Consider the following 24,824-nt stretch of genomic DNA (forward strand, 5'->3'; position numbering starts at 1 on the left):
TCGACTTTGCTTTGCTCTTCTAATCATGTCAAAGATTCTTGTCACTGCTATTTGGAAGTCTCAAGTTTAAGTAAAGTATTTATTATTACTCCTCGGAGATTAATTGTAAAATAGTGTGTCATTATCTTTGTATTTACTTCTTGAATGGTTTTACCTTGTGGTGGAGTGTTATGAAATTGACTTTATTTAAAGGTTAGTCTTTATATATATGGCTTATGGCTTGTGAGATGTGAGAGAGTTTCAGAGGATGGTGATGACAAAACAAAACTAAGACTTTATGTGTCTCTTTATTTTCTCTCACATATGTTATCATATCTCTATGAATTATTAATGTTTATCATCTTTCAAATAATTTTCCAAATCCAGACTTAAAATCTCTTCAAGAGAGAGTGAGACCAACTGATAGATCATGGCCTCATTGACAAGCATGTTAATGTTGTTCCCTGATACAATGACATATATGCATGTAGATTATGCACCTATATATACAACTGATCTCCTTGTGATACATTTTCTTCTACTTTAGAACATGTTTGGAATCTGTGATGCTTGTTTTCGATAAAGGATGCAATTTTTGCTCTTAAACACATCCTGATGAGGAGTTCAAAGTTTCTATTCCAAATTGCCTCTGAATTGTGGAGTCAGTAGATGCAAGAACCAGCGAAAAATGTTGTCATCTAAGCATTTGGTTGATCTCCGAAACCTCATATGTGGTGGACTCTGAAGACATGCAGCAAAACCCATGGACTGTTCAAAGAAATTGCAACACTACCTAGTTAAAGAAGTGCATGTTTCTTCAGTAGGATCTTAGAACTTGATGCTCTTACAGCTGTGATCCTCCTCACCTTAATTATCTCTCATAATTCTTCAGTCTAATCTTGATGGTTTGGACATATTAACTGCAGTTTCTTCTGGTGAGTTGCAGGATCAAGGAAGACCTGCCTCTTTTCAGGATCTGCCAAGGCAGGATGAATTCTGTCAGTAGCTACTGTTAGAAGTATCCTTCTGCAGTTTTCTGCGCTCTAGTCTTTTTCTATTGTACTTCTGCCTGTACAGCTGAGTCTCTTTAGGAAAGGAATCATGCAGTAATTTAATGCTGATATCACAGACCAAATAACTGGAAGATGGAGAGAAAATGTTCATCACCGCAGAATTTGGTCCAAGTGAAGCGACAACACCTACGTCTGTATGGTGGGCGAACAGATGACACAAGGCTTGCTCTTGACGTCGATCGATGGGGACGCCGTGTGATGGCGGGCCATGCAATCGTCCTCCCTGCCGCTGTGCTGTGTCGATCAGACAACTTTTATTGTCCTTGGTTTTACTGGTCCGAAGGAGGAAGAAACATAAGCTGCTCCATGCATGCGTGCGTCTGATGGCTCGGAGTCTGCAATTACATGTTCATCGATCAAAGCAGCTTCAATGGAAGCAGGCATTCCATCCTTTCCTCTTCTTCCTTTCCTAATTTTAAGCTTGAATTAAAGGAATAAATAAATAAATAAAATAAATTATATATATATATATATATATAATATTGATGGGCCTGAAAGCGCTCTTTAGGCCCAGTTATAAGCTGAAGAAATCGGGTGATATTTAGCCCATTCTTTTAGTGGGCCGAAAGCCTTGCTCTTGAGGCCCAATTATAAGCCCGAGGAAAGGCCGTTAGGAGATCGCTGGTTTCCTTATCCGGTTGTTGTTCGTGAGGTTCGAGTCTCCCGCCTGAGGCGCGACTGCGAAGGGGGGAGTTCGAGCGATCAAATCGGCAAATCATTTGTTGCTTCCATTTGCTTCGCGAATGGCGACGGTGGCAGCAGCTTCTCTGATCTCTACTCCACTCCGATCATCTTCTCTTCCCAAGGTGCGGCCGGCTCTTCCCTCTTCTTGTACCTCTTAATGTGTAGGGTTAGAATTCGACTTTAAGGGATCGCATTGGAGTGTTAGTCTTGCCGGGATAGCGTGCTTAATCTCATGCATGGTAGTGCTTTGGTTCAGAGCTTGTGCTGTCGGCGGTGGGGAAGTATTTGGGGTCCGAAAGACGGTATCGGGATGGCATGTTCTCTTTTCTTTCCAAAGAATTGCGGCACCAGGTTCGGTTCACTGTAATCTATGTCGATGTTGCGATTCATGACTCTTGCGTTCTTTATTGTGCAATTCTTGATCTAAGTCATCTGGCATTTGCAATTCTTGATTTGTTTCTTGGTACCTTCCATGGTAATGCTTTGGGGTTATGTTGGATTTTGGTTAATGTTTACGTCAAAATTGGCAGTGATCTGAATTTACTATTCTCGTATGCTTAGATAACGTTAATATAAATAAATTTCGAAAAAAAAAAAGGAATAGATTCAGATGATTCATGCAATTATTAACAGTTAACAATTCAACTCAAAAGTGGTAGACAAGTGTTCTATTTAAGCTCGTGAAAAAGGAAGGAAATGGATCGAAATCTTGATTCTGTAGTTTTAATGATTATGATGGAGGAAGCAGATCATATGAAGTTAAGAGAAAATTTAATCTTACAAATTTGCCGCTTGTAAGTTTCATAACACAATGTCTATCGTTCTCTGGTACAGCAGGAACAAAGATTAGCAATGCATGTATCTTTCAGAGATTGGTATGATAGACCATGTTAAAACTGAATTCCCTGTGACATTCTCCTTGATGTCTTTTCTATGAATAACTAATAGGATATTTCTTTGTGAATGTTATTTTTATGCATCAATTGGTTATGTGAATGAGCATATTGGTTCAGTGTTATCACTGGGTGCTCGGGCGCTTGCCTAGGTGCCCAGGCTCCCAAGAAACCTAGGCATCTCAGTGACTCTCCTCCTCCCTGTCGCCTACCAGATCCTATTTAACCTTACTCTGTTCATATATTGGTTTGATAATTTCTCCAAGTCCTAAAAGCTATTTGCCCCTTAAATGTGGGATCACTTAAGATGAATTGTTTCATGGAGACCACCCTCGTTCTGATTCACTTCATAGCAGATGCTAAAATGTTCAAATTCTGTCATTACTTTCTTGTATGTATATGCACAGCATTTCTAACTAACTTATATGAATTAATTCAATTTATTGGACAGGAGGACAACAATATGTGCAGTCAATCAAGATGCTGAAAAATCTTTTAAGAAGACCGTAGAAGTAGACCGTCTTATTGACATGTTGAAAGTTGCAAATGCTAGGGAAGTAAGTCAATTATGTTGATGCAACATATATAGACTTCATCTTATGATGATGAACATAGATGTCTGAAAAAATTTAACCAGCTTGGTTTTTATGGGATATTGCAACTATTCTACTAGATAGTCGACAACTCCAATTTTCAAAAAATATCATAAGTAGGTTATAATGAAATCTTTCTGCTTGGATCAGCCGGATGAGTTCATACTTTGGTACATGCTTTACATGTATTCTTCTTGTTGAAGGTAAAAACTTCAAAGAATTGCCCTCTCGTGTATTTAATTTCAGCCATATCACTTGTTGAGTTGTTTAGAGTGCAAAAATAAGAGGCCAGACATTTTATAATTAATAAACAAGTGTACAAGGCTCTTGTCAATATATAATCTAGGGAAAGTCGATGCATGTAGCTGTACCCATGTAAACAGAGAAGCTGTTTATATGACTTGGAACCTGGCCTTGTTGTAAGTGTTCCTTAATTTGCTCTATCTCTTTCATATGTTCTAGAACAATTACTCCAGGGAAACAATGTGTCAATTAGTTTTTCTAATGAATGTTGGTACATTTTTATTAGCTTATCGGATTGACTAGATTAGCAACTGTGATTTTTCTAAAGGAAATATTGTCAAGTAAGCTGCTTCTTTGTTTGTGTCCTGTGTGTGTGTGTGTATGTGTGTTTTATGTTGATAAAATTTGACTAGCAACGTGTCACTTGATGATGATACTCTAGGTGCTTGCATTGATTTAATTGAATTTAGTCTACTAATCAATGTTTCCAATGTGTAAACAGCTTGATCAACTTGTTGTTGAAAATGTTCTCGCGTTTAACGAGGATTTTTGGATCCGCCTCGCTGCTAGAACAGATACTTGCAAATCAGATGATGACAAAGCATGGTTCTCTACTTGGTCAATTTTTTTCTAACAACATTTAGCATCTTATCAAATGTGTTTCCTGTGGCTTTGTGGAATTAATATGCTAAGAACTGCTTAATTCACCATTGATTGCTTTTACAGAAGGATTATGAAGAATTAGCTGCATGTGTAATGAGCATAGTCGACCGCCTAGTCCATAAAACAAATGTAAGTGTTTGCTGAAAAAACATTAGAGTGCTTTCTATCAGCTTGTTTATTTGTATCTTGTGTTGACAAGCCACAGTAAACAAAAAAACTATGAAGTAGTATGAAGTTATATTTTTCTTATGGAGTTGAGTCTTTGTTCACTTGTAAGCACATTTACAAGCAATGACTGAAATGTCCGAGTGACTGAAAGCAGTTTAAGTTTAATCTTTAACTTGACATGTTCCTCTAATATACAAAAATGTGGTTGAGATCAAATGAAGGTCTATCATTAACTGTAGTAGGCTAACAGTCCAGCTGGGTGCTCTACTCAGTGGCAAGGCATTTGACCATCAACCAATGAATACTTTTGCAAAAATCATATCTTTGTGATGTTAGAATTGTAGTTCACTTTGTATCAAGCAAGTAATGTATCTAACAATTTATTTGAAGTTTTCGACCTTATTGTTCTTATATCAAGAAAACATCACAATCTCCAACCCTATTTCCGTCAAGGGGAAAATTCAATATCAGAACCTTTTTTGCATTGCAGGAAAGGATAGAATCTGCAACTGATGTTCTTAAGGCAATTTTGAATCCTGTAGTGGATGATGTTGAAGAGATATCGTGGCCACCGAGAAATCCTGAGGCTCTTACTCTGATGGAGAAAGTAAATTGAAACTTAAAACTACTATACAAATATTTGATTTTCTTAATCTCAAAATGTTATCCCATTTTCTCAAGTTCCCTTATTAGCTTCTTCGCGTAATATATTATTTTCTATACATGGAGATTTTCCTGATTTGTTGCAAATACTGTTTGTTATATGTGCACTAAGAAAATATCTAGAAATTAAATTGTCTTTCCTTATGTGTAGTTGTGCATGTGGATTTGATACTTGTGCTCCTTTGGTCATTTTGGTAATAATATGATTTTGTACGACTAATTTATATAAAATTGGGGTATCTTGCATGAGAAATTAATATTTTGACTAAATCTTTCTCCAGGAACTGCAATAAGTTTTTAATTTATCTACCCCTTTTAGTCAGAGAAGCATAGCTTGTCATTCTCATCATCTTGAGAGATTGATGTTGCGCATTTACTTTGTGCTTAAAATTTTAAAAAATTACTTCTACTAGCTTTCATGCTTTTTTCATAAATGCATTTGGAAACTTACAGGGGACAACAACAACAATAAAGCCGTGAGCCCCAACTACTGTTGAATCTCGGATTTTGATGATGAAGTCAATTGTCATTTGTTATCTAATCTATGTGTTGAGATAAGTGTGCAGGATTAACTACGATGAGATTAAGACAAGCAGCAGGAGTTGCCCCGGAGTCAAGATCATGATCACGTTGGGAGTTCGGGAGTTCGACGGAAGTTCGGACGGTCGTCGGAGGTTCAGAGAGAACAGATCCGAGAAGTCCAGAATCTTGCCAAGCGAAGCTCGTCGGAACTCGCCAAGTGGATCGTCGCAAAGTCCAGGAGTATGCCGGATGTCCGCAGAAGGATCACCGAGGGTTGTCGGATGATCGACGGAAGTTGGCCGGAAACTCGCCGGAAGAAGCGATTGACGCATCGGAGCAAGCTGCAGAAGTTGTCTTAGAGATAATCGTAGTTAGCACGATGATTAAGCAGGAAAATGGGAGGTGAACCCATTAGCTTAATCTTGGGGCAATTGGGCCCCTGAAAAGATTCAAGTGGGTCGAATGGAGTGAACCATTCGGACCCTGATTGCACCAGGAGGTGCAACCGCCCCAGCCAGGAGGTGCAACCGCCTGGGCTGAGGGGTTGAGAGGTGCAACCGCCCCAGCCAGGAGGTGCAACCGCCTGGGCTGAGGGGCTGGGAGGTGCAACCGCCCCAGCCAGGAGGTGCAACCGCCAGGGCTGCACGGCTGGGAGGTGCAACCGCTCCAGCCAAGAGGTTGCACCGCCAGAGCTCAAGTTCCGAGCTCTGCCAGGCGATGCAACCACCAAGCTCAGTCTTCGAGCTTTGGCAGAGTGGTGCATCAGCCTGAGCTCAGTCTCGAGCTTTGCAAGGTGATGAATTCACCAAGCTCAGTCTTCGAGCTATGGCAGAATGGTGCATCAGCTTGAGCTCAGTTTGGAGCTCTGCCAAGTGATGCAACCACCGAGCTCAGATTTCGAGCTCTGCCAGGTGATGCAACCACCAAGCTCAGTCTTCGAGCTCTGCCAGGTGATGCAACCATCGAGCTCAGTCTTCGAGCTCTGGCAGAGAAGAAGCAATCGGCAGAGCTCAGTCTTCGAGCTCTGCCAGGCGGTGCCACCTCTCCAGTCGAGAGGTGCAACCGCCTGATCCCAGAAATTCTGGGATTAGATCGATTTGATCGTTTTGAGCTCGAATTTTGAACTGGGTTGGGGCCTATAAATACCCCACCCATTCAGCACTGAAAAGGCACAGACCCATACCGAAATTGTGATCTTTTCTGTGATTCTAAAGAGCTCAAAAGTGTTGTAAATCCTTGAGTCTCCTCCTTCTGTTCTTCAAGTGTTCAACTGTAAAGTGAGGAGAGAAAGGTCTGTAAAGGTTGTCTCCTAAGCCTGTCAAAAGGAGAGAAACTGTAAGAGGGAAGTTTGGCCTTCGCCCATTGAAGGAAGGCAGCTAGTTGACGTCGGCAACCTCATCGGTGGAGGAAGCCAAAAGTGGAGTAGGTCAAGGCTGACCGAACCACTATAAATCTCTGGTTTGCGTTTAATTTCGAGCACTTTATCATTACTGCAAACCTCCCTCATCACTACTGCTCTCTGCGCTTTCACGAACAAGTTCTAAGTGCTGTTCTTCCAAATCTGGATTCAGACGTAAACTCGCATTTTCGTACATTACAGTTTACGTTTACGTTTGATTCTGCAGAACTGTTTTCTGCGCTTTTACGAACGAGCTTCCTTGCAGTTTACGCTTGCATTTTAATCCTATTAATAACTGCAATCTGTCCTCTACGATTTTACGAACGAGTTTTAACATTTAGACGTAAAACTGCATTCGGACGTAAATCGGCTTTCTTCGCTCAATCATCAGATTTCAGTTTACGTTTACGTCTTGATTTCAACTGCATACTGCCTTCTGCGAATATACAAACGAGTTTCAAAGTTTAGACGCAAATCTGCGTTTAGACGTAAAACTGCGTTTAAATGTAAAACTGCGTTTAGACGTAAATCTGCGTTTAGACGTAAAACTACGTTCAGACGTAAAACTGCGTTTAAACGTAAAACTGCGTTTAGACGTAAATCTGCGTTTAGACGTAAAACTACGTTTAGACGTAAAACTGCGCTTAGACGCAATCTGTGCTTAGACGCAATCTGCGCTTAGACGCAAAACTGCGCTTAGACGCAATCTGCGCTTAAGACGCAAACTGCACTTAGATACAAACTGAGAATTTGCTTTTGCATCATAATCGTTTTTGAACGAACGCAGCTTTTTGTTTTTAAATTATTATAAAATTTCCGCTGCACTAATTCACCCCCCCCCTCTTAGTGCTCTTGATCCTAACAATTGGTATCAGAGCTCGGTTAACTCTCTAAAGGATTAAAACCCAAGAGAGATGGCATACGCCGGAAACCAAGAGGGGCATTCAATTACACGTCCACCCATGTTCAGTGGAACGGACTACACTTACTGGAAGACCCGAATGAGGATCTTTCTTATTTCTATGGATTTAGAACTATGGAACCTTGTTGAAAATGGATTTTCAAAACCTTCTCTTCCAATGATCGATTGGAACGATTTGGAGAAGAAGACTTTCGCTCTTAATGCAAAGGCTATGAATGCCTTATTTTGCGCTCTTGATAAAAACGAGTTTAATCGCGTTTCAACGTGCGAAACTGCTTTTGATATTTGGCACACACTTGAAGTGACCCACGAGGGCACAAGTAGAGTGAAAGAGTCAAAAATCAATCTGTTGCTGCATTCTTTTGAACTTTTTCGAATGAAACCGAGTGAAACCATTGGCGACATGTTCACCCGTTTCACGGATGTCGTCAACGGTTTAAAAGGTCTCGGAAAGAGCTTTTCGGATTTTGAGCTTGTTAATAAGATACTAAGATCCCTTCCTAAGAGTTGGGATCCTAAAGTCACCGCCATTCAAGAGGCAAAAGATCTGCAAAATTTCCCTCTTGAAGAACTAATCGGGTCATTAATGACCTACGAAATGACCTGCAAAGCTCATGAAGAGCAGGAAGACATCCTTCCAAAGAACAGGAAGGATATGGCACTTAAGACTTCTGAATGCCACTTGAGAGAAAACTCAAGTGATGAGGATTGTGACGATGACTTGGCACTTTTGACAAGAAAGTTTAAAAAATTCTTCAAAAGAAACAAGTTTAAAAATGATGTGAAAAATAAACTTGAACCTAAGAAGGACCAGGTGATCTGCTATGAATGTAAAAAGCCGGGACATTACAAAAGTGATTGTCCCCAAGTCAAGAAAAGAACAACAAAGAAGAAGGCGCTCCAAGCAACATGGGATGATTCGAGCGCATCCGAGGAAGAAGAATCCAACACCGAGCAAGTTGCTCATTACGCCTTTATGGCCATCGAAGGGGAGGTAACGGATTTATTAGATGCTGATTTATCTTTCGATGAATTACTAAATGCCTTCCATGATTTATTTGATGAATGCAAAGTTATAAATAAGAAATACAAGTTGCTAAAAAAGCTACATGATAATCTTACTTGTGAGTTTGATAAGTTAAAAGTCGAACATCATGATAGTTTAAACTCATGTATCAAATGTCATGATTTAGAAACTATACAAAAAGAAAACTTGCTGCTTAAGGACACCTTGAAGAAATTCGAGGTTGGTAGCAAGTCATTAAACATGATCCTTACAAACAAGGGTCATGCTCCCAAAAGAAGTGGGATTGGATTTGTGAGGAGTCCTCACCGAAATCCAACTACCTTTGTAAAAGGCCCCACCTTACACGTTCAACGCCAAACCAAGTGCAACTTTTGTTGCAAATCTGGACACAAGACACATTGTTGTCCATTCAAGAAAATAAGTCCAAACAAATTAATTTGGGTTCCTAAAGGAACCATGATAAACTCTATGCAACATGATAGAAAATGTAGATCTATTTATGAGGCACCCAAAAGCAAATGGGTACCTAAACGTCATCCTTTCTTGTAGAAAACTAAACAATTGCAAGCTAGGAGCAAGAAATGGTACCTTGATAGTGGATGCTCAAGGCATATGACCGGAGATCCATCTCAATTCTCTAAGCTCTCTAGCATAGACGAAGGATATGTCACCTTCGGAGACAACAACAAGGGTAAAATCATTGGCAAAGGAACCATTGGTAACAAATCCAACCTCTCTATTGAAGATGTTTTACTAGTTGATGGTTTAAAACATAACCTCTTGAGCATTAGTCAATTATGTGATAAAGGATATATTATAAGATTTGAATCTAATGCCTGCATCATTGAAAAACCACACAAAAATATATCTATGATTGCATTAAAACAAAACAACGTATACACTATTGACATCAATGACTTATGTGATGAAATGTGCTTTGCCGTTATGAATGAGGATGCTTGGCTATGGCATAGAAGATTAGGTCATGCTAGCATGAAACTAATCAATCAAGTATCATCTAGAAAACTTGTAAGAGGAATTCCTCATATCAAGTTCATCAAAGATAATGTATGTGATGCTTGCCAATTAGGTAAGCAAATTAGGGGTAGCTTCAAAGCTAAGAATCAAATAAGCACCTCTAGGCCCTTACAATTGATCCATATGGACTTGTTCGGACCAATCTCTACATCGAGTCTAGGAGGTAGCAAATACGCCTTTGTCATTATTGATGACTACAGCAGATATACATGGACCTACTTCTTAAAACAAAAAAATGAATGCTTTAGACATTTTACCAAGTTTTGTAAACTTGTTCAAAATGAGAAGGAATCTATGATTTCGTCAATTAGAAGTGATCACGGTGGAGAATTTCAAAACCATGACTTCCAAGAATTCTGTGAACTCAACGGATACAACCATAACTTCTCTACTCCAAGAAATCCTCAACAAAATGGGGTAGTAGAAAGAAAAAATCGAAATTTGCAAGAAATGGCTAGAACCATGTTGAATGAACATAGCCTACCCAAATATTTTTGGGCCGAAGCTGTAAACACTGCATGTTATATTTTAAATAGAGTCCTAGTAAGACCCTTACTCACCAAAACTCCTTATGAGCTATGGAATAACAAAAAACCCAATGTCTCATATTTTAAAGTCTTTGGGTGTAAGTGTTTTATCTTGAATGAAAAGGATAACTTAGGAAAATTCGATGCTAAATCTGATGAAGGAATTTTTCTTGGTTATTCTTCGGTTTCTAAAGCTTTTCGCATCTTCAATAAAAGAACTTTAATTATTGAAGAATCCATCCATGTTGTTTTCAATGAAATTTCAGAAATTAAGAAAAATGATCTTGATGATGATATTAATTTTGATTCCTTAAATTTAAACGAAACCCCGTCTCCAACTAGCAACTTGGTTGCATCTACTTCCAAAACATCCTTACCCAAGGATTGGAAGTATATAGATGCTCATCCTAAGGAACTAATCCTAGGAGACACATCAAAGGGGGTTCAAACACGATCTTCTTTTAAAAACTTTTGTGCCAACGCCGCTTTTCTCTCCCAAATTGAACCCAAATGTGTTGATGAAGCCATGAAAGATGATTCATGGATTTTCGCAATGCAAGATGAATTAAATCAATTTGAGAGAAATGAGGTGTGGACGCTTGTTCCTAGGCCAAATGACCATTTAGTAATTGGTACTAAATGGGTCTTTAGAAACAAGCAAGATGAAAATGGTATCGTGGTTAGAAACAAGGCTAGATTAGTGGCCAAAGGTTTCAACCAAGAAGAAGGTATCGATTACGAAGAAACCTTCGCACCTGTGGCTCGATTGGAAGCCATAAGGATGCTCCTTGCCTATGCTAGTTGCAATAATTTTAAATTATTTCAAATGGATGTTAAAAGCGCTTTTCTAAATGGTTTCATTTCCGAAGAAGTTTATGTTGAACAACCTCCTGGATTTGAAAATAATGGCTACCCTAATCATGTGTTTAGATTAACTAAAGCTCTCTATGGTTTAAAGCAAGCCCCAAGGGCTTGGTATGAGAGACTTAGCTCTTTTCTCATTGAAAATAATTTCGTAAAAGGCAAGGTTGATACTACATTGTTTATCAAGAATTTTGAAAATGATTTTCTCATTGTTCAGATTTATGTTGATGACATTATCTTTGGTTCTACAAATGAATCTCTTTGTGAATCCTTTTCGAAAACTATGAGTCATGAATTCGAAATGAGTCTAATGGGAGAGTTAACATTCTTCTTAGGCCTACAAATCAAACAACTAAGCAATGACATCTTTATTAGTCAAACCAAATATGCTGTAAGTTTGCTAAAGAAGTTTAAAATGAATAATTCAAAAGCCATTGACACTCCTATGAGCACCTCCACTAAGTTAGAAATTAATGAGAATGGAGAAAGCTTCGATCAAAAAACCTATAGGGGTATGATAGGAAGTTTACTTTACCTCACTGCCACCAGACCAGACATTATGTTCAGTGTAGGACTTTGTGCTAGATTTCAATCAGACCCTAAGATATCTCATCTCAAAGCTGTCAAAAGAATACTCAGATATCTTAATGGAACTACCAATCTAGGATTATGGTACCCAAAAACAGAAAATTTTGAATTAACAGCCTATGCTGATGCGGACTTCGCTGGCTGTAAACTAGACAGAAAAAGCACATCAGGATCATGTCAATTTTTAGGACATGCCCTTGTATCCTGGTCATCTAAGAAACAAAACTCGGTTGCCCTATCAACAACCGAAGCTGAATACATTGCAGCAAGTGCATGCTGTGCACAAGTTGTATGGATGAAAAACACTTTAGAAGATTACAAAGTGATTCTTAAAGATATTCCCATTAAATGTGATAACACGAGTGCAATATGCTTAACTAAAAATCCTATACAACACTCAAGAACAAAACACATTGATATTAGACATCACTTTATACGTGATCATGTCACTAATCATGACGTGACCATAGAGTTTATTGATACCAAACATCAACTGGCTGATATCTTCACAAAACCCCTATGTGAAGAACAATTTGTTTACATAAGAAGAGAACTAGGTATATTGATGTGTCCAAATACTTAAACTAGTCTTTCGGATGTTATTACTATTACATGCCTTGACAACGCTTGATCAAACAACATGTTGCAAATATTTTTTACCAAATGCATGTAAAAAGTTCATTTTTCAGGTTGTATGCTAAAAATGGGATGTTCCCGTACTCTCTTATGAAAACTCCTTGGAAAATGACTTTCCTCCGTCAAGCAAAAACAATAAAGTGATATATGTGTCATGACTTCCTTTATTTGCTTGATAATGCTATCATGCTTTTTGTTGATGACAAAGGGGGAGAAAAATATGAATTGATAAACACTATGTCATAGCTGAACTGCCATAATTATATCTATGTCATAGTTGCAAATACTTGAGTGATGCTATAAACAATGTTATGCCATCCTTGCATCACCATGAGATATGTGGAGAAAAATATGAATTGATATACACTATGTCATAGCTGAACTGCCATAATCATATCTATGTCATAGTTGCAAATACTTCAGTGATGCTATAAACAATGTTATGCCATCCTTGCATCACCAAGAGATATGTGAACATGTACTATAGTTTGCATCATATCTTAATTTGATATTGTGAAGAAAATGCAAACTTACTAGAGAATCTCAAATGTAAGCATCATGTAAAAAGTCCTTCGTAGCTTTATATGATTGCATGATGATTGGTTACAAACACTATCATACAAACTTGTTGATGTATGTCATGTCTTGACATAATTCTTGAAGAGATACATCATGATAGGCATCATGATGGGAGCATTGATAAGTTTAACTGATCTAACTTATCATTGCGTCACTTGAATTCTTGGGTCTTGAATTCAAGGTTGACTTATCTCAACTATGGCATATAGATAGGGGGAGTTAAGGATAACTCCTTTATCAATTGATTGTCATCATCAAAAAGGGGGAGATTGTTGAATCTCGGATTTTGATGATGAAGTCAATTGTCATTTGTTATCTAATCTATGTGTTGAGATAAGTGTGCAGGATTAACTACGATGAGATTAAGACAAGCAGCAGGAGTTGCCCCGGAGTCAAGATCATGATCACGTTGGGAGTTCGGGAGTTCGACGGAAGTTCGGACGGTCGTCGGAGGTTCAGAGAGAACAGATCCGAGAAGTCCAGAATCTTGCCAAGCGAAGCTCGTCGGAACTCGCCAAGTGGATCGTCGCAAAGTCCAGGAGTATGCCGGATGTCCGCAGAAGGATCACCGAGGGTTGTCGGATGATCGACGGAAGTTGGCCGGAAACTCGCCGGAAGAAGCGATTGACGCATCGGAGCAAGCTGCAGAAGTTGTCTTAGAGATAATCGTAGTTAGCACGATGATTAAGCAGGAAAATGGGAGGTGAACCCATTAGCTTAATCTTGGGGCAATTGGGCCCCTGAAAAGATTCAAGTGGGTCGAATGGAGTGAACCATTCGGACCCTGATTGCACCAGGAGGTGCAACCGCCCCAGCCAGGAGGTGCAACCGCCTGGGCTGAGGGGTTGAGAGGTGCAACCGCCCCAGCCAGGAGGTGCAACCGCCTGGGCTGAGGGGCTGGGAGGTGCAACCGCCCCAGCCAGGAGGTGCAACCGCCAGGGCTGCACGGCTGGGAGGTGCAACCGCTCCAGCCAAGAGGTTGTACCGCCAGAGCTCAAGTTCCGAGCTCTGCCAGGCGATGCAACCACCAAGCTCAGTCTTCGAGCTTTGGCAGAGTGGTGCATCAGCCTGAGCTCAGTCTCGAGCTTTGCAAGGTGATGAATTCACCAAGCTCAGTCTTCGAGCTATGGCAGAATGGTGCATCAGCTTGAGCTCAGTTTGGAGCTCTGCCAAGTGATGCAACCACCGAGCTCAGATTTCGAGCTCTGCCAGGTGATGCAACCACCAAGCTCAGTCTTCGAGCTCTGCCAGGTGATGCAACCATCGAGCTCAGTCTTCGAGCTCTGGCAGAGAAGAAGCAATCGGCAGAGCTCAGTCTTCGAGCTCTGCCAGGCGGTGCCACCTCTCCAGTCGAGAGGTGCAACCGCCTGATCCCAGAAATTCTGGGATTAGATCGATTTGATCGTTTTGAGCTCGAATTTTGAACTGGGTTGGGGCCTATAAATACCCCACCCATTCAGCACTGAAAAGGCACAGACCCATACCGAAATTGTGATCTTTTCTGTGATTCTAAAGAGCTCAAAAGTGTTGTAAATCCTTGAGTCTCCTCCTTCTGTTCTTCAAGTGTTCAACTGTAAAGTGAGGAGAGAAAGGTCTGTAAAGGTTGTCTCCTAAGCCTGTCAAAAGGAGAGAAACTGTAAGAGGGAAGTTTGGCCTTCGCCCATTGAAGGAAGGCAGCTAGTTGACGTCGGCAACCTCATCGGTGGAGGAAGCCAAAAGTGGAGTAGGTCAAGGCTGACCGAACCACTATAAATCTCTGGTTTGCGTTTAATTTCGAGCACTTTATCATTACTGCAAACCTCCCTCATCACTACTGCTCTCTGCGCTTTCACGAACAAGTTCTAAGTGCTGTTCTTCCAAATCTGGATTCAGACGTAAACTCGCATTTTCGTACATTACAGTTTACGTTTACGTTTGATTCTGCAGAACTGTTTTCTGCGCTTTTACGAACGAGCTTCCTTGCAGTTTACGCTTGCATTTTAATCCTATTAATAACTGCAATCTGTCCTCTACGATTTTACGAACGAGTTTTAACATTTAGACGTAAAACTGCATTCGGACGTAAATCGGCTTTCTTCGCTCAATCATCAGATTTCAGTTTACGTTTACGTCTTGATTTCAACTGCATACTGCCTTCTGCGAATATACAAACGAGTTTCAAAGTTTAGACGCAAATCTGCGTTTAGACGTAAAACTGCGTTTAAATGTAAAACTGCGTTTAGACGTAAATCTGCGTTTAGACGTAAAACTACGTTCAGACGTAAAACTGCGTTTAAACGTAAAACTGCGTTTAGACGTAAATCTGCGTTTAGACGTAAAACTACGTTTAGACGTAAAACTGCGCTTAGACGCAATCTGTGCTTAGACGCAATCTGCGCTTAGACGCAAAACTGCGCTTAGACGCAATCTGCGCTTAAGACGCAAACTGCACTTAGATACAAACTGAGAATTTGCTTTTGCATCATAATCGTTTTTGAACGAACGCAGCTTTTTGTTTTTAAATTATTATAAAATTTCCGCTGCACTAATTCACCCCCCCCCTCTTAGTGCTCTTGATCCTAACAACTACTGGGGTCGGCTACATGGATCTTATGCCACCATTGAGATATACTGAAATACTAAAATTGGTTAATGTCCATGTTCATGATATCTGACATAGTTTTACATTGGTTGTCAACGACCTAACGCAACCCTCCATCTTTTTCATCTTGGCTTAGGACCGACATTGGCAGTGTTTGGAAACTTCCAAGGGAACTTTGGATTATTTTGCCATCCAAAGCCCAACAATATCAGCACTGTTGCCAATGAGTTGCACGTATATTGGATTATCATGACATTAATAGTTGCTATGCTAGGCCTATAGGCTTAAGTGGGTTCTTGGACTAGTTTTAGTTGCAGCCATCTTGTATAGGTAGTCTCGAGTAAATTTTCATGTTTTATATGTTCATCATGATTCAAATTGTTACTATTGTCATTATCCTACTACTTTTTTCTGCTCACTTTCACTATTCTGGTGTTCTCTTCAAATCTTACTTTGATAATTTCAGTTAAGATTGTTACATAAACATTTTCTATATTCTCACATCTTTGGCAAGATGACTAATGGTGACTTAGGTACCAGGATGAATGAACAATAAAATAATATGGATTGTGGGATGAAGAATTCAACAATGTTCACTATGTATCAGTGAGAATTATCAAAATGCATAAGGAGTTACGGAAATCATAAAAATATATTGATTATTGATTTCGACCAGTGTTAGTCTTATGATATTATCTTATTTTTTTTATTGAACAACATTTGGTAGGTAAATTGTATTGTTGTGTCTGATTTGCAAGACGTGATATTGTAAGTTAAGACGAGCATGAATAAATTCCCAGGTGAACTTGTGGTGAAATTTGTTAATTGGTCTGATCATCCATGGTTAATATGGTGCAATTTGTTAGGTACTGCCAGTGACCATTCTATATATTGTTTAGTAATAGGTTAATATGTTAATGCATAATTGCTAAGCTACTATTCATATTGATTTCCTAAGCCAATTATTTTCTGTAATATTATCTAAGATTCTAAATTTCCATTCACTGATAGAAAATGACGAACCAAAAAAAAAGCATTGTTATTAAGAATGTTACTCTTGTCATGAAATAATGCAATTGTTGAAGGTTTCCTTGTAAATATTTATCAGGAACTAGAGAAGAGAGAACAAGAAGGACAACTGGATGAAGGATTTCTCTCAGAGGTTAATGCCCAATTACGTCAGGTTAGTATTTTTGGTGAATTCTGTCTATTGATGTTATCCTTTGGTTACTGGTATACATCAATATGTTTTAATTGTTGATTTTTTGTCTAAATAAATCCAAGATTTATGCTTTTATTGAATCAGTAAAATAAAAATTAATATTAAAAATTGTCTTGCCATGTTACACACATATTACTGGCATGGGCCAGTCACATCATGTGCCTGCTGTGCGATATCCTGCTCATGGGGACTTCATGCACTGCTCATAACTGTCAAGTTCCATGCAGCTTTATACAAGATAAGTATGGACTTAGTTCCAACACATGCTCATGGCTAGTGCTGGCCTCATCACCACAGTGCAGGCAGCCAGCGTTGGGTCATGATTGGTGCCAGCCCATGTTAGGCTGATTTTAATTATGAACTAATGGATATGATTGCACTTGATCCAAATCCCAAATTCAAGTGTTTTTTAATTTGACTCTAATTTCTTGAGTCTTGCATGCATATGCTATGCTTTCTACAATGAGAGGTATGGATTTTGTGCTTGCAGGCAAAAGAAGATGGAGATAAGCCAGGGCTTGAGGCTATGCTGCAAAAGGTTTTGCAAATATATGCTTCCAAAGTACTTAGAAAACGTAGCTATGTATACAAAGGTAACAGGCTTCATTATTTTGCAGTATTGTTGAGGGTAGTATCTGTTTCTTGCTCCCATTTCTAGATGATTCTCTTTGAGGTACAAGTATTGTGTGCATTAGCTTTGGTTACTAGCTTCTTGAGAATAATTAAATAGGGAGAGGCATGCCAGGTAAAGTTATGTTAGGTATTTTGTATAGGAAGCCTTATGCCTCAAATTACTTCAGCTTTCATTAGGCTGGTTGTGCATAAACAGGAGCTAAATTCTTTTCTCATGGTCCTTATGCAGTTATGCTTTGTCATAACTCAAAAGGCTCAAGTGCCTAACTTTATTTTTATTCTAACTTTCTTATTTCAATATTTAGTACTAATCTTGGGATTTAGTTGATTCATTAGGATGAGTAAGATTTATACTTGAAATTGGAAAGGATTTCTGTCTGTATGTATGTACACCCAGGAAAAGTTGTGAAAAAAAGAGCATGAATTGGAATCAATTCTTGTCATGCTATCATTCTCCTTTTTTGAAGCATATTACTGTCTTCTCTTTGGAGACGATTGATCATGAGTTTGATGTGCCAGAAGCTTTTGACGTTGTTCACATGAGCAATATTTATCCTTTTATCTGTTGAATCTCTTTGATATGATAAAATTTTATTATAACATAGAGATGTACCAGTTTTTCTTCATCATAGGATGATTTCTTTACCAGCTTGATGAAAACTATGCTTGGAGTACTAATTATTTTTAACTGTTCCATCATAATGTCTGTGATGCTCACAAAGACAGGTCTGATAAGTAGGAGACTTATATTATTATTGCTGACATATTCGATCTTTAGGAATTTGCAATATCTTTCTTGCCAGAGTGTAGAAAATTTTGTATCAGCATATATGCTATTTCGATTAATGTCTTGTGCTTGTATTAAATTCTGGATTATTTTAAGATGCAATAATTATGTGAGGTTCTCAAATTGTATGTTTTCTACAGGGGGCAAAGTTTTGGCAGGAGAAAAGTTTCTTGAAACTGTCATAGAAGGTACCTTATATTTGGCATACTGTCCTACACAATAAATGTTGATATGCCCTTGTTGTCGATAAAACCATAGTTGGCATATATATTGTATCTTTCTGCCACTGTTTACTTATGTTTGTATGTGCACGTGTACAAACATAAATATGTACCCATTGAGTTGAACTTATAACCTTGTGGGAGAGTAGATGTTATACTGTCTGTTTTAGTGAGTGCTTGAAAGCTCCACCTAGTCAAAAGACTGTCAATGAGGCTTTAGTTTAAGGAGCATCACATATACGAAACCAATTGATCGTGCACCAAATAAAAGCATGTTAGTATAATGGCATTGAGGAAAAACTTTGTATCTGAAAGATCATTTGTAGTTCACATGAAATCATTTCAAATAAATGAGCATGCTGGATGCATTAGAGGTATTTTGACATTATACAGTGAGCCAGAAGTCCAGCAGTTATTATCACTGTAGGATGCAACTGTAACTAGAAATGATTTTTACCAAGATATCAGGGTTCTCAGGGTTCCTGATATCAGTCTGTAGCGACAAGTATATGCACACAAGCAGAAAATGAAGCACCAAGCAGTCTGTAGCGACAAAAATATATGCACACAAATGGCAAAGTTCTCAGGGTTCCTGATATCATGTGTTCAATTTTTACCAAGATCATGTGCAATCCTCTGAGACTTTGAAATACTAAACAAATCTTAATGTGTTATGATTTGTCTTGTAATGCTGTGCTTATGACTCCCAAGAATCACTACCATTAAGACCCCTGTGTACCAGTATGCTGATATGGGAATCTAAAAGTCATTTGGTGGAAAATATGGAAAACCTGTAGAGAGCTGGCCAGTAGGAGTAGCTCATGTTCTTAAGTGATCACATTGGTACCATGGAAGTCACTGGTCCCTGGTCTCTATGCCAATAGAAGTAACTGAAGGGTGAATCCCCATCTAAATTATTGTGTAATGGGCATATGAAATTTGCATCCCCTGGTCTCTGTAGAGAGAATGCCAAAAGAGTTCCAGCACTCTTTGTATCATCTTTTATATGAAATTTGCAGCAACTTCAGACAAACCAACTTATAGTAAATTGGTACATGTCCTATTATTGTGTAATTGTATCTAAATGCAGCTCCAGAGGACCATTGGAATAGGCTATTGATCGAAGGACTTAATATTGGAAAAGGAGAAGTTGCACCTGAAGATTTTTATGCTGTTATAAAGAAACGTATTGAGCGGGTCTTAATACGTACAGTAAGATCTGGATCTTTTGCATTTGATCACTGACACTTTTTTGAGTGTTTGCATCATTTCCTCTCTTTTTCTTTACCTGTAGGAGGGGGGTTCTTACCAACAGCGTGTTCTTGTTGAGTATCTTAGAGGCATACAATCAAGAGCAGAGGAAATTGTCCAAGCACTTGGAGGGCCACATCCATGAATTCTATCCTAGCCATCTGACAAATCAGCTACCTATACGTGTGGTAAGAAAGATCATTTGTCAATTCCTTCAGTAGCCTAGCAGAAAAATATTATATCCATGTGATGGTTTCAGAGTTTCATTATATATTGCTTCTATGACCCATTAAAAGTGGCTACAGCATCCATTCTGACCTGCAACCTTTTTGTGTTTATGATGGTGCTATAGCCGCAAGTTTGATCTTTAGCAAGTCAAAGGAAATTCAAGTTTGAAAAAAAGGTGAGAAACTTGAAATCTTCTGCTGTTATCAAGTCCTATTTTCTGTGCCCACTCAAAGAAATCATCTTTATTATTTGACCACTATAGCTTCTTCTAGCGATGAGGCGAGATTCGGGTTCTGCAGAATATAGAACTCTTTAAACCGGGTGGTAAAAAAGTCTTAAGAGCAATGAAGAAACGATGACCCAAGAGGTCGTATAGCCTACGAGATGACCACAGTGGTGCGCATTCATTTTCTTTTTGACACATTTCTCTTGTAAGAATACTAATGCAGATATGAAGTACAAACCTGTATTTTGTCATGGTTCTCCATAGATTCCCCCTTTGTATGATGATTGCTGACTGGTAGTTGCTACCAGGGGGTGAAGCGTAATGTTACTACCGCCCAACTGACGGTATTCCTGCTTTGTCTTTTGTCGACGAGAATGGCCATCAAGCAATAGTTACACAGCTTCAGTCCCTATCAACACCGCGAGCATTAAACAACAAAGTCTGTGTTTAACCATTAAACTGCCCGACATGCCTTTGTGTTCCTTCCAATAATTGGAAGGGTAATTCTACTACTAAAATGTTAATTGCTCAGGTATTTGAGGGCACTTCATTATATTGATTTCAGTCAGCATGTAAATGTAGGGTTGTCCTTTGCATGAGCGCCAATGTTTCTAGGTTCTTTTAGATTGAATGAATTCAGCAACACCTGCAAATCCATGATGCACCGAACACATTCAGCAGCATTTCATTCAGCAGGTCAATGTAGTACGATCATTATTTTTCCATGATGAACCGTATAAATCGTTACCGTATGAACACATTCAGCAGCATTTCATAAGCAATAAAGTTGTTATGGTGTTCAGGAGCTTGAAGGATAGAATAATGCATATTGCAACCAGCACCTGATGATACTTGGTGGAGGACGTAAAAAAGATTTGTTGTCCAACTATCTCAGTCCATATGTTCTCTGAAAAGCCAAAAAAAAAGAAACTTTATTTAGGACACAACAGTTTCAACAAAAAATATATATATTTGAATGGGAGATGTCTTATACTTGCAAGTCTTCTATATCTAATGCTCCGATACTTTCATTGGGTCATAATACTTTCATCAGTCTCTCATTGAAAGATATATTCTAACACTCCATAGGCAGTTAAAGTCAAGCACATCTTAATGCCCTCAAGTATGACAATTGAAGTAAACCTCAATGATTTATTGACTTTGCATGCTTCATTTTTTTTTACACGAGATTGTTTAAGTGAACATATTCTAATGATCTCGTGTGTCTCTCTATCCCATGTGCCCTATGCAAAATAACCATAGAGATATTATATAACCATTTTTTGATATTCTGATATAGGTAGTTATTATCCCTGAGTTTGACATTATCCCAAGTACAATATATAATAAATGATATCACTTGATTTGACCATCGATAAAAATTCAATATATAGAATCTAATGAAATCATGAGCGATCAACCAAGGTCCGTGCAATCGAATCGATCATATAAGTCTAATCAATATACTCCTATGCCCTTCCTTACATGCTTCTATGTCTGATTTTTTTTTACACGAGATTGTTTAAGTTAACATACTCTAATGACCTCGTGTGTCTCTCTATCCCATGTGCCCTATGCAAAATAGCCATAGAGATATTATATAATCATTTTTTGATATTCTGATATAGGTGGTTCTTATCCTTAAGCATATCTATTAGCATAGCAATAAAAAATATATATTTTTCAATCGATCAAACACTCTGAACTCTTCGAACTGAGCACACTTTCTTGATCTCTTCGTTAAACATTAAATGATGTTACTATCATATATTTTTTTTATTTTTGATCTCACAAGATAAATTTTTTTTCATAATTATTCAACCTAGGAGTCCACTACTCGGTGAAAAACAAAATAGTGGTCAGCCATGTCAACATTCTGAAAGGGTGACAATCAAATTGGAACACGTGCGGTGGACAAAAACAACGACCCTAATAACGGTCTAAACTCTATTGTGCCTTCCACACGTCCACTATCTCTACTACTCATCAATTAAACGAAGGGCGCACAACCTTTTTTTCACGTTATCTTATTTTCCTGATATATATATATATATATATATATAAACCATCAGAAGAACTAATCAATCAAAACTCCAAGTGACTAATTATATATTATCTTATATAATTAGTTATCTTTAATATCTTTGTCCATATCCTTTAAGAATTTATATTGATATTTCTATAGTTACAAAAGTAAAATATTTAGGTCCATTTATATTAAACGTCGTCAATTTTATTAACGAAAATATGAAGATGAAAAGTTAAAAAATAATTTTAAAGTTTCAATTTATGGTGGTAAATGTCAATAGTGACGAAAATATTGATGGTAGTAGATAACAATGTTGTTGGGAGCTACGGGTGACTGTTATGGATGAGGAGAGCAACAACAAAAGATAAGGCCACTTTGTATTTGCTATAGTTAGAAAGTGACTAATTACATATTATCTTATATAATTAGCTAACTTTAATATCTTGGTCTATATACTTTAAGAAGTTATATTGATATTTCTATAATTATAAAAGTAAAACATTTAAGTCCATTTACTCTAAACGTCGTCGATTTTATTAACGAAAATATGAAGATGAAAAGTAAAAAAAATAATTTTAAAGTTTCAATTTATGATGGTAAAGGTCAATAGCGACGAACAATATTGATGGTAGCAGATAACAATGTTGTTGGGAGTTGCAGGTGACTGTTATGGATGAGGAAAGCAACAACAAAAGATAAGGGCCACTTTGTATTTGCATCGATGCTGATGTAATTGTTGAACGATGACGTTCGACATTTACATTGACAGCCCTTTCGTCGCTCCACAAAGCGTCAACTTTAACGCAAATGCAGAGAAGTTCTCACCTCTCATTGTCGCTCTCCTCATCCATAACAGTCACTCGCGACCCTAACGATGCTATTGTCTACCGGTGATTTAAAAAGCGCTAGGCGCCAAGATCCAAAAATGCCCGAGGCGCTTGGTGCTCGCCCGAGTGAAACGAGACATTAAAATATAAAAATATATAATATGATATTAAATTAAGAAAATCTTGTAAAATCATAATATCATATTAAAAAATCTCAAATTTTAAAATAATAATAATAATAATAGTTTTAAATAAATAAAAATTAATAGTATTAAAATCAAAAAATATATTATTAATTTAATAAATAAAAATATTATTACTAGTATAAATTTAATATACTGTTAACAGTATATTATCGAAGTGAGAAGAGTGTGAGTAAGAGGAAGATCGAGACTGCTAACTGAGAGCAACGACAGCGAGAGCGACGATAGTGGCAGCGACGAGCGACGACAGTGGCAATGGGAGCAATGAGCGACAATAGTGGCAACGATAGCAGTGGCAAGTAGGGTTAGGTTTAGGAAGTCGCAAGAGGAAGACTGATATCGATGATTTAGTTAGTTTGATTAAACCAACTAAAGCACCAGAGATCAAACCAGACCTAAAACACTGGTTCGATTGCTTGGTTTAACCAGGGCGCTCGCTCGAAGCGCCCGACGCTTGGGCTCTAGCGAGCAACCAGGTGATGCCTCTTTGAAGCGCATTGCCTGGAAATGAAGCGAGGCGCTTGAGCCTCACCTCGCCTCACCTGAACGCCTAGGTGAGCACCCGAGCGCTTATTGAAATCATTACTGTCTACCACCATCGACATCATCCGTCATCATCAAAAACGTTAAAATCATCTTTTTATAATTTATCTTTATGTTTCTGTTTGCAAAACCGATGATATTAGAGTAAATGGACTTAGATGAATGTTAATTTAATTTTTTTTTAGCATAAACATCGAGATACTACTGATAATTAACTATGAGATAATCTATGCTTACCTCAACAAAGCTACGGCTTAAGCAAAATTAATCCATCTACACAGACTTAGAGTCTTACCAAGTGGCGATCATGTCCGAGGTGAAGTCGTGCAGCGGCGATCGACAGAAACATGAAGATGTGGCACAGGTAATCGCAAGGAACATTTCCCGGCCCTAATCATAAGCGAATTCCAGGGTCAAGAATCGCATCCAAGAAAACCTCAAGAGACGGAAATCACCTATGGCGGCGAGGTCCCAGCATCTTCCCAGGCCCATAACCATCGCATCGATGAGGCTCAACACAATCGCAGAACAATCGTTCCCGGCCCTAATCACCAACAAACCCATTACACGATCGAGAACCAGAGAAGGAAAGTCATCCAAAAAACGCTCAAGAAACATTAGAGACGCGGTGGTTACCCAGGTTGGAGAACCGGTCTCATCGTCGAGCCGTGGATGCAGAGCCTCCGTCCCGGACTGGCAAACAAAACGATCTCCTTCACCTGCTTCCAAGTGTTCGGATCTCCCGAATCGTAGGCCTCCAGGTCAAGAACCGAGACCTATGAAGCATCGCCATCTTCGGTGCGGTCGGGATCGATCGGAGACAAGATGAGCCGCAAGCTTGAGATCGCTTCTTGGGCGGCGGCAACCCGCTGACGAAGAAGGCGGACGTCGATTCGTATTCGAACCATCAAGGTGGTGGGAAGGGCGAGAGGAGAGGCAAGGAGAGAACATGGCGGCGACGAGGGGGATTAGGGCGAGTTGGGAGGGCGGAGGGAAGCGCGGATGTGTGCTT

The 24,824-nt window shown here is 38.7% G+C and overlaps 2 protein-coding genes across 5 annotated transcripts; one reads left to right on the forward strand and one right to left on the reverse strand.

Annotated features, from left to right (window-relative positions):
* The first annotated feature begins 1,676 nt into the window (after window positions 1-1,676).
* LOC135582113 (uncharacterized) lies at window positions 1,677-20,566 on the forward strand. Of its 4 annotated transcripts, XR_010514910.1 has the most exons (13): window positions 1,677-1,858; window positions 1,993-2,087; window positions 3,081-3,186; window positions 3,968-4,066; window positions 4,192-4,257; window positions 4,787-4,903; window positions 16,751-16,825; window positions 17,355-17,457; window positions 18,425-18,472; window positions 19,596-19,717; window positions 19,800-19,944; window positions 20,109-20,159; window positions 20,247-20,566. XR_010514910.1 is itself a non-coding variant. In XM_065191043.1 (12 exons), exons 1-11 carry the CDS (start codon window positions 1,796-1,798, stop codon window positions 19,899-19,901), a joined length of 996 nt encoding a protein of 331 aa, XP_065047115.1. In that variant the 5' UTR covers window positions 1,677-1,795; the 3' UTR covers window positions 19,902-19,944; window positions 20,109-20,566. The 4 variants fall into 4 exon arrangements, 1 of the variants encoding a protein (XP_065047115.1); XM_065191043.1 differs by having other exon boundaries at window positions 20,109-20,566; XR_010514911.1 differs by lacking the exon at window positions 4,787-4,903 and having other exon boundaries at window positions 1,678-1,858.
* Window positions 20,567-20,656: 90 nt separating this feature from the next.
* Window positions 20,657-24,803, reverse strand: LOC135678346 (protein DETOXIFICATION 46, chloroplastic-like). Its single transcript, XM_065191044.1, has 5 exons — window positions 24,449-24,803; window positions 24,268-24,356; window positions 24,108-24,202; window positions 21,053-21,117; window positions 20,657-20,856 (listed from the first exon to the last, which is right to left on the reverse strand). Exons 1-4 carry the CDS (start codon window positions 24,469-24,471, stop codon window positions 21,097-21,099), a joined length of 228 nt encoding a protein of 75 aa, XP_065047116.1. The 5' UTR covers window positions 24,472-24,803; the 3' UTR covers window positions 20,657-20,856; window positions 21,053-21,096.
* Window positions 24,804-24,824: the final 21 nt, after the last annotated feature.

This window comes from Musa acuminata, chromosome BXJ1-7 (assembly GCF_036884655.1).
Source record: "Musa acuminata AAA Group cultivar baxijiao chromosome BXJ1-7, Cavendish_Baxijiao_AAA, whole genome shotgun sequence".
Lineage (NCBI taxonomy): Eukaryota > Viridiplantae > Streptophyta > Magnoliopsida > Zingiberales > Musaceae > Musa > Musa acuminata.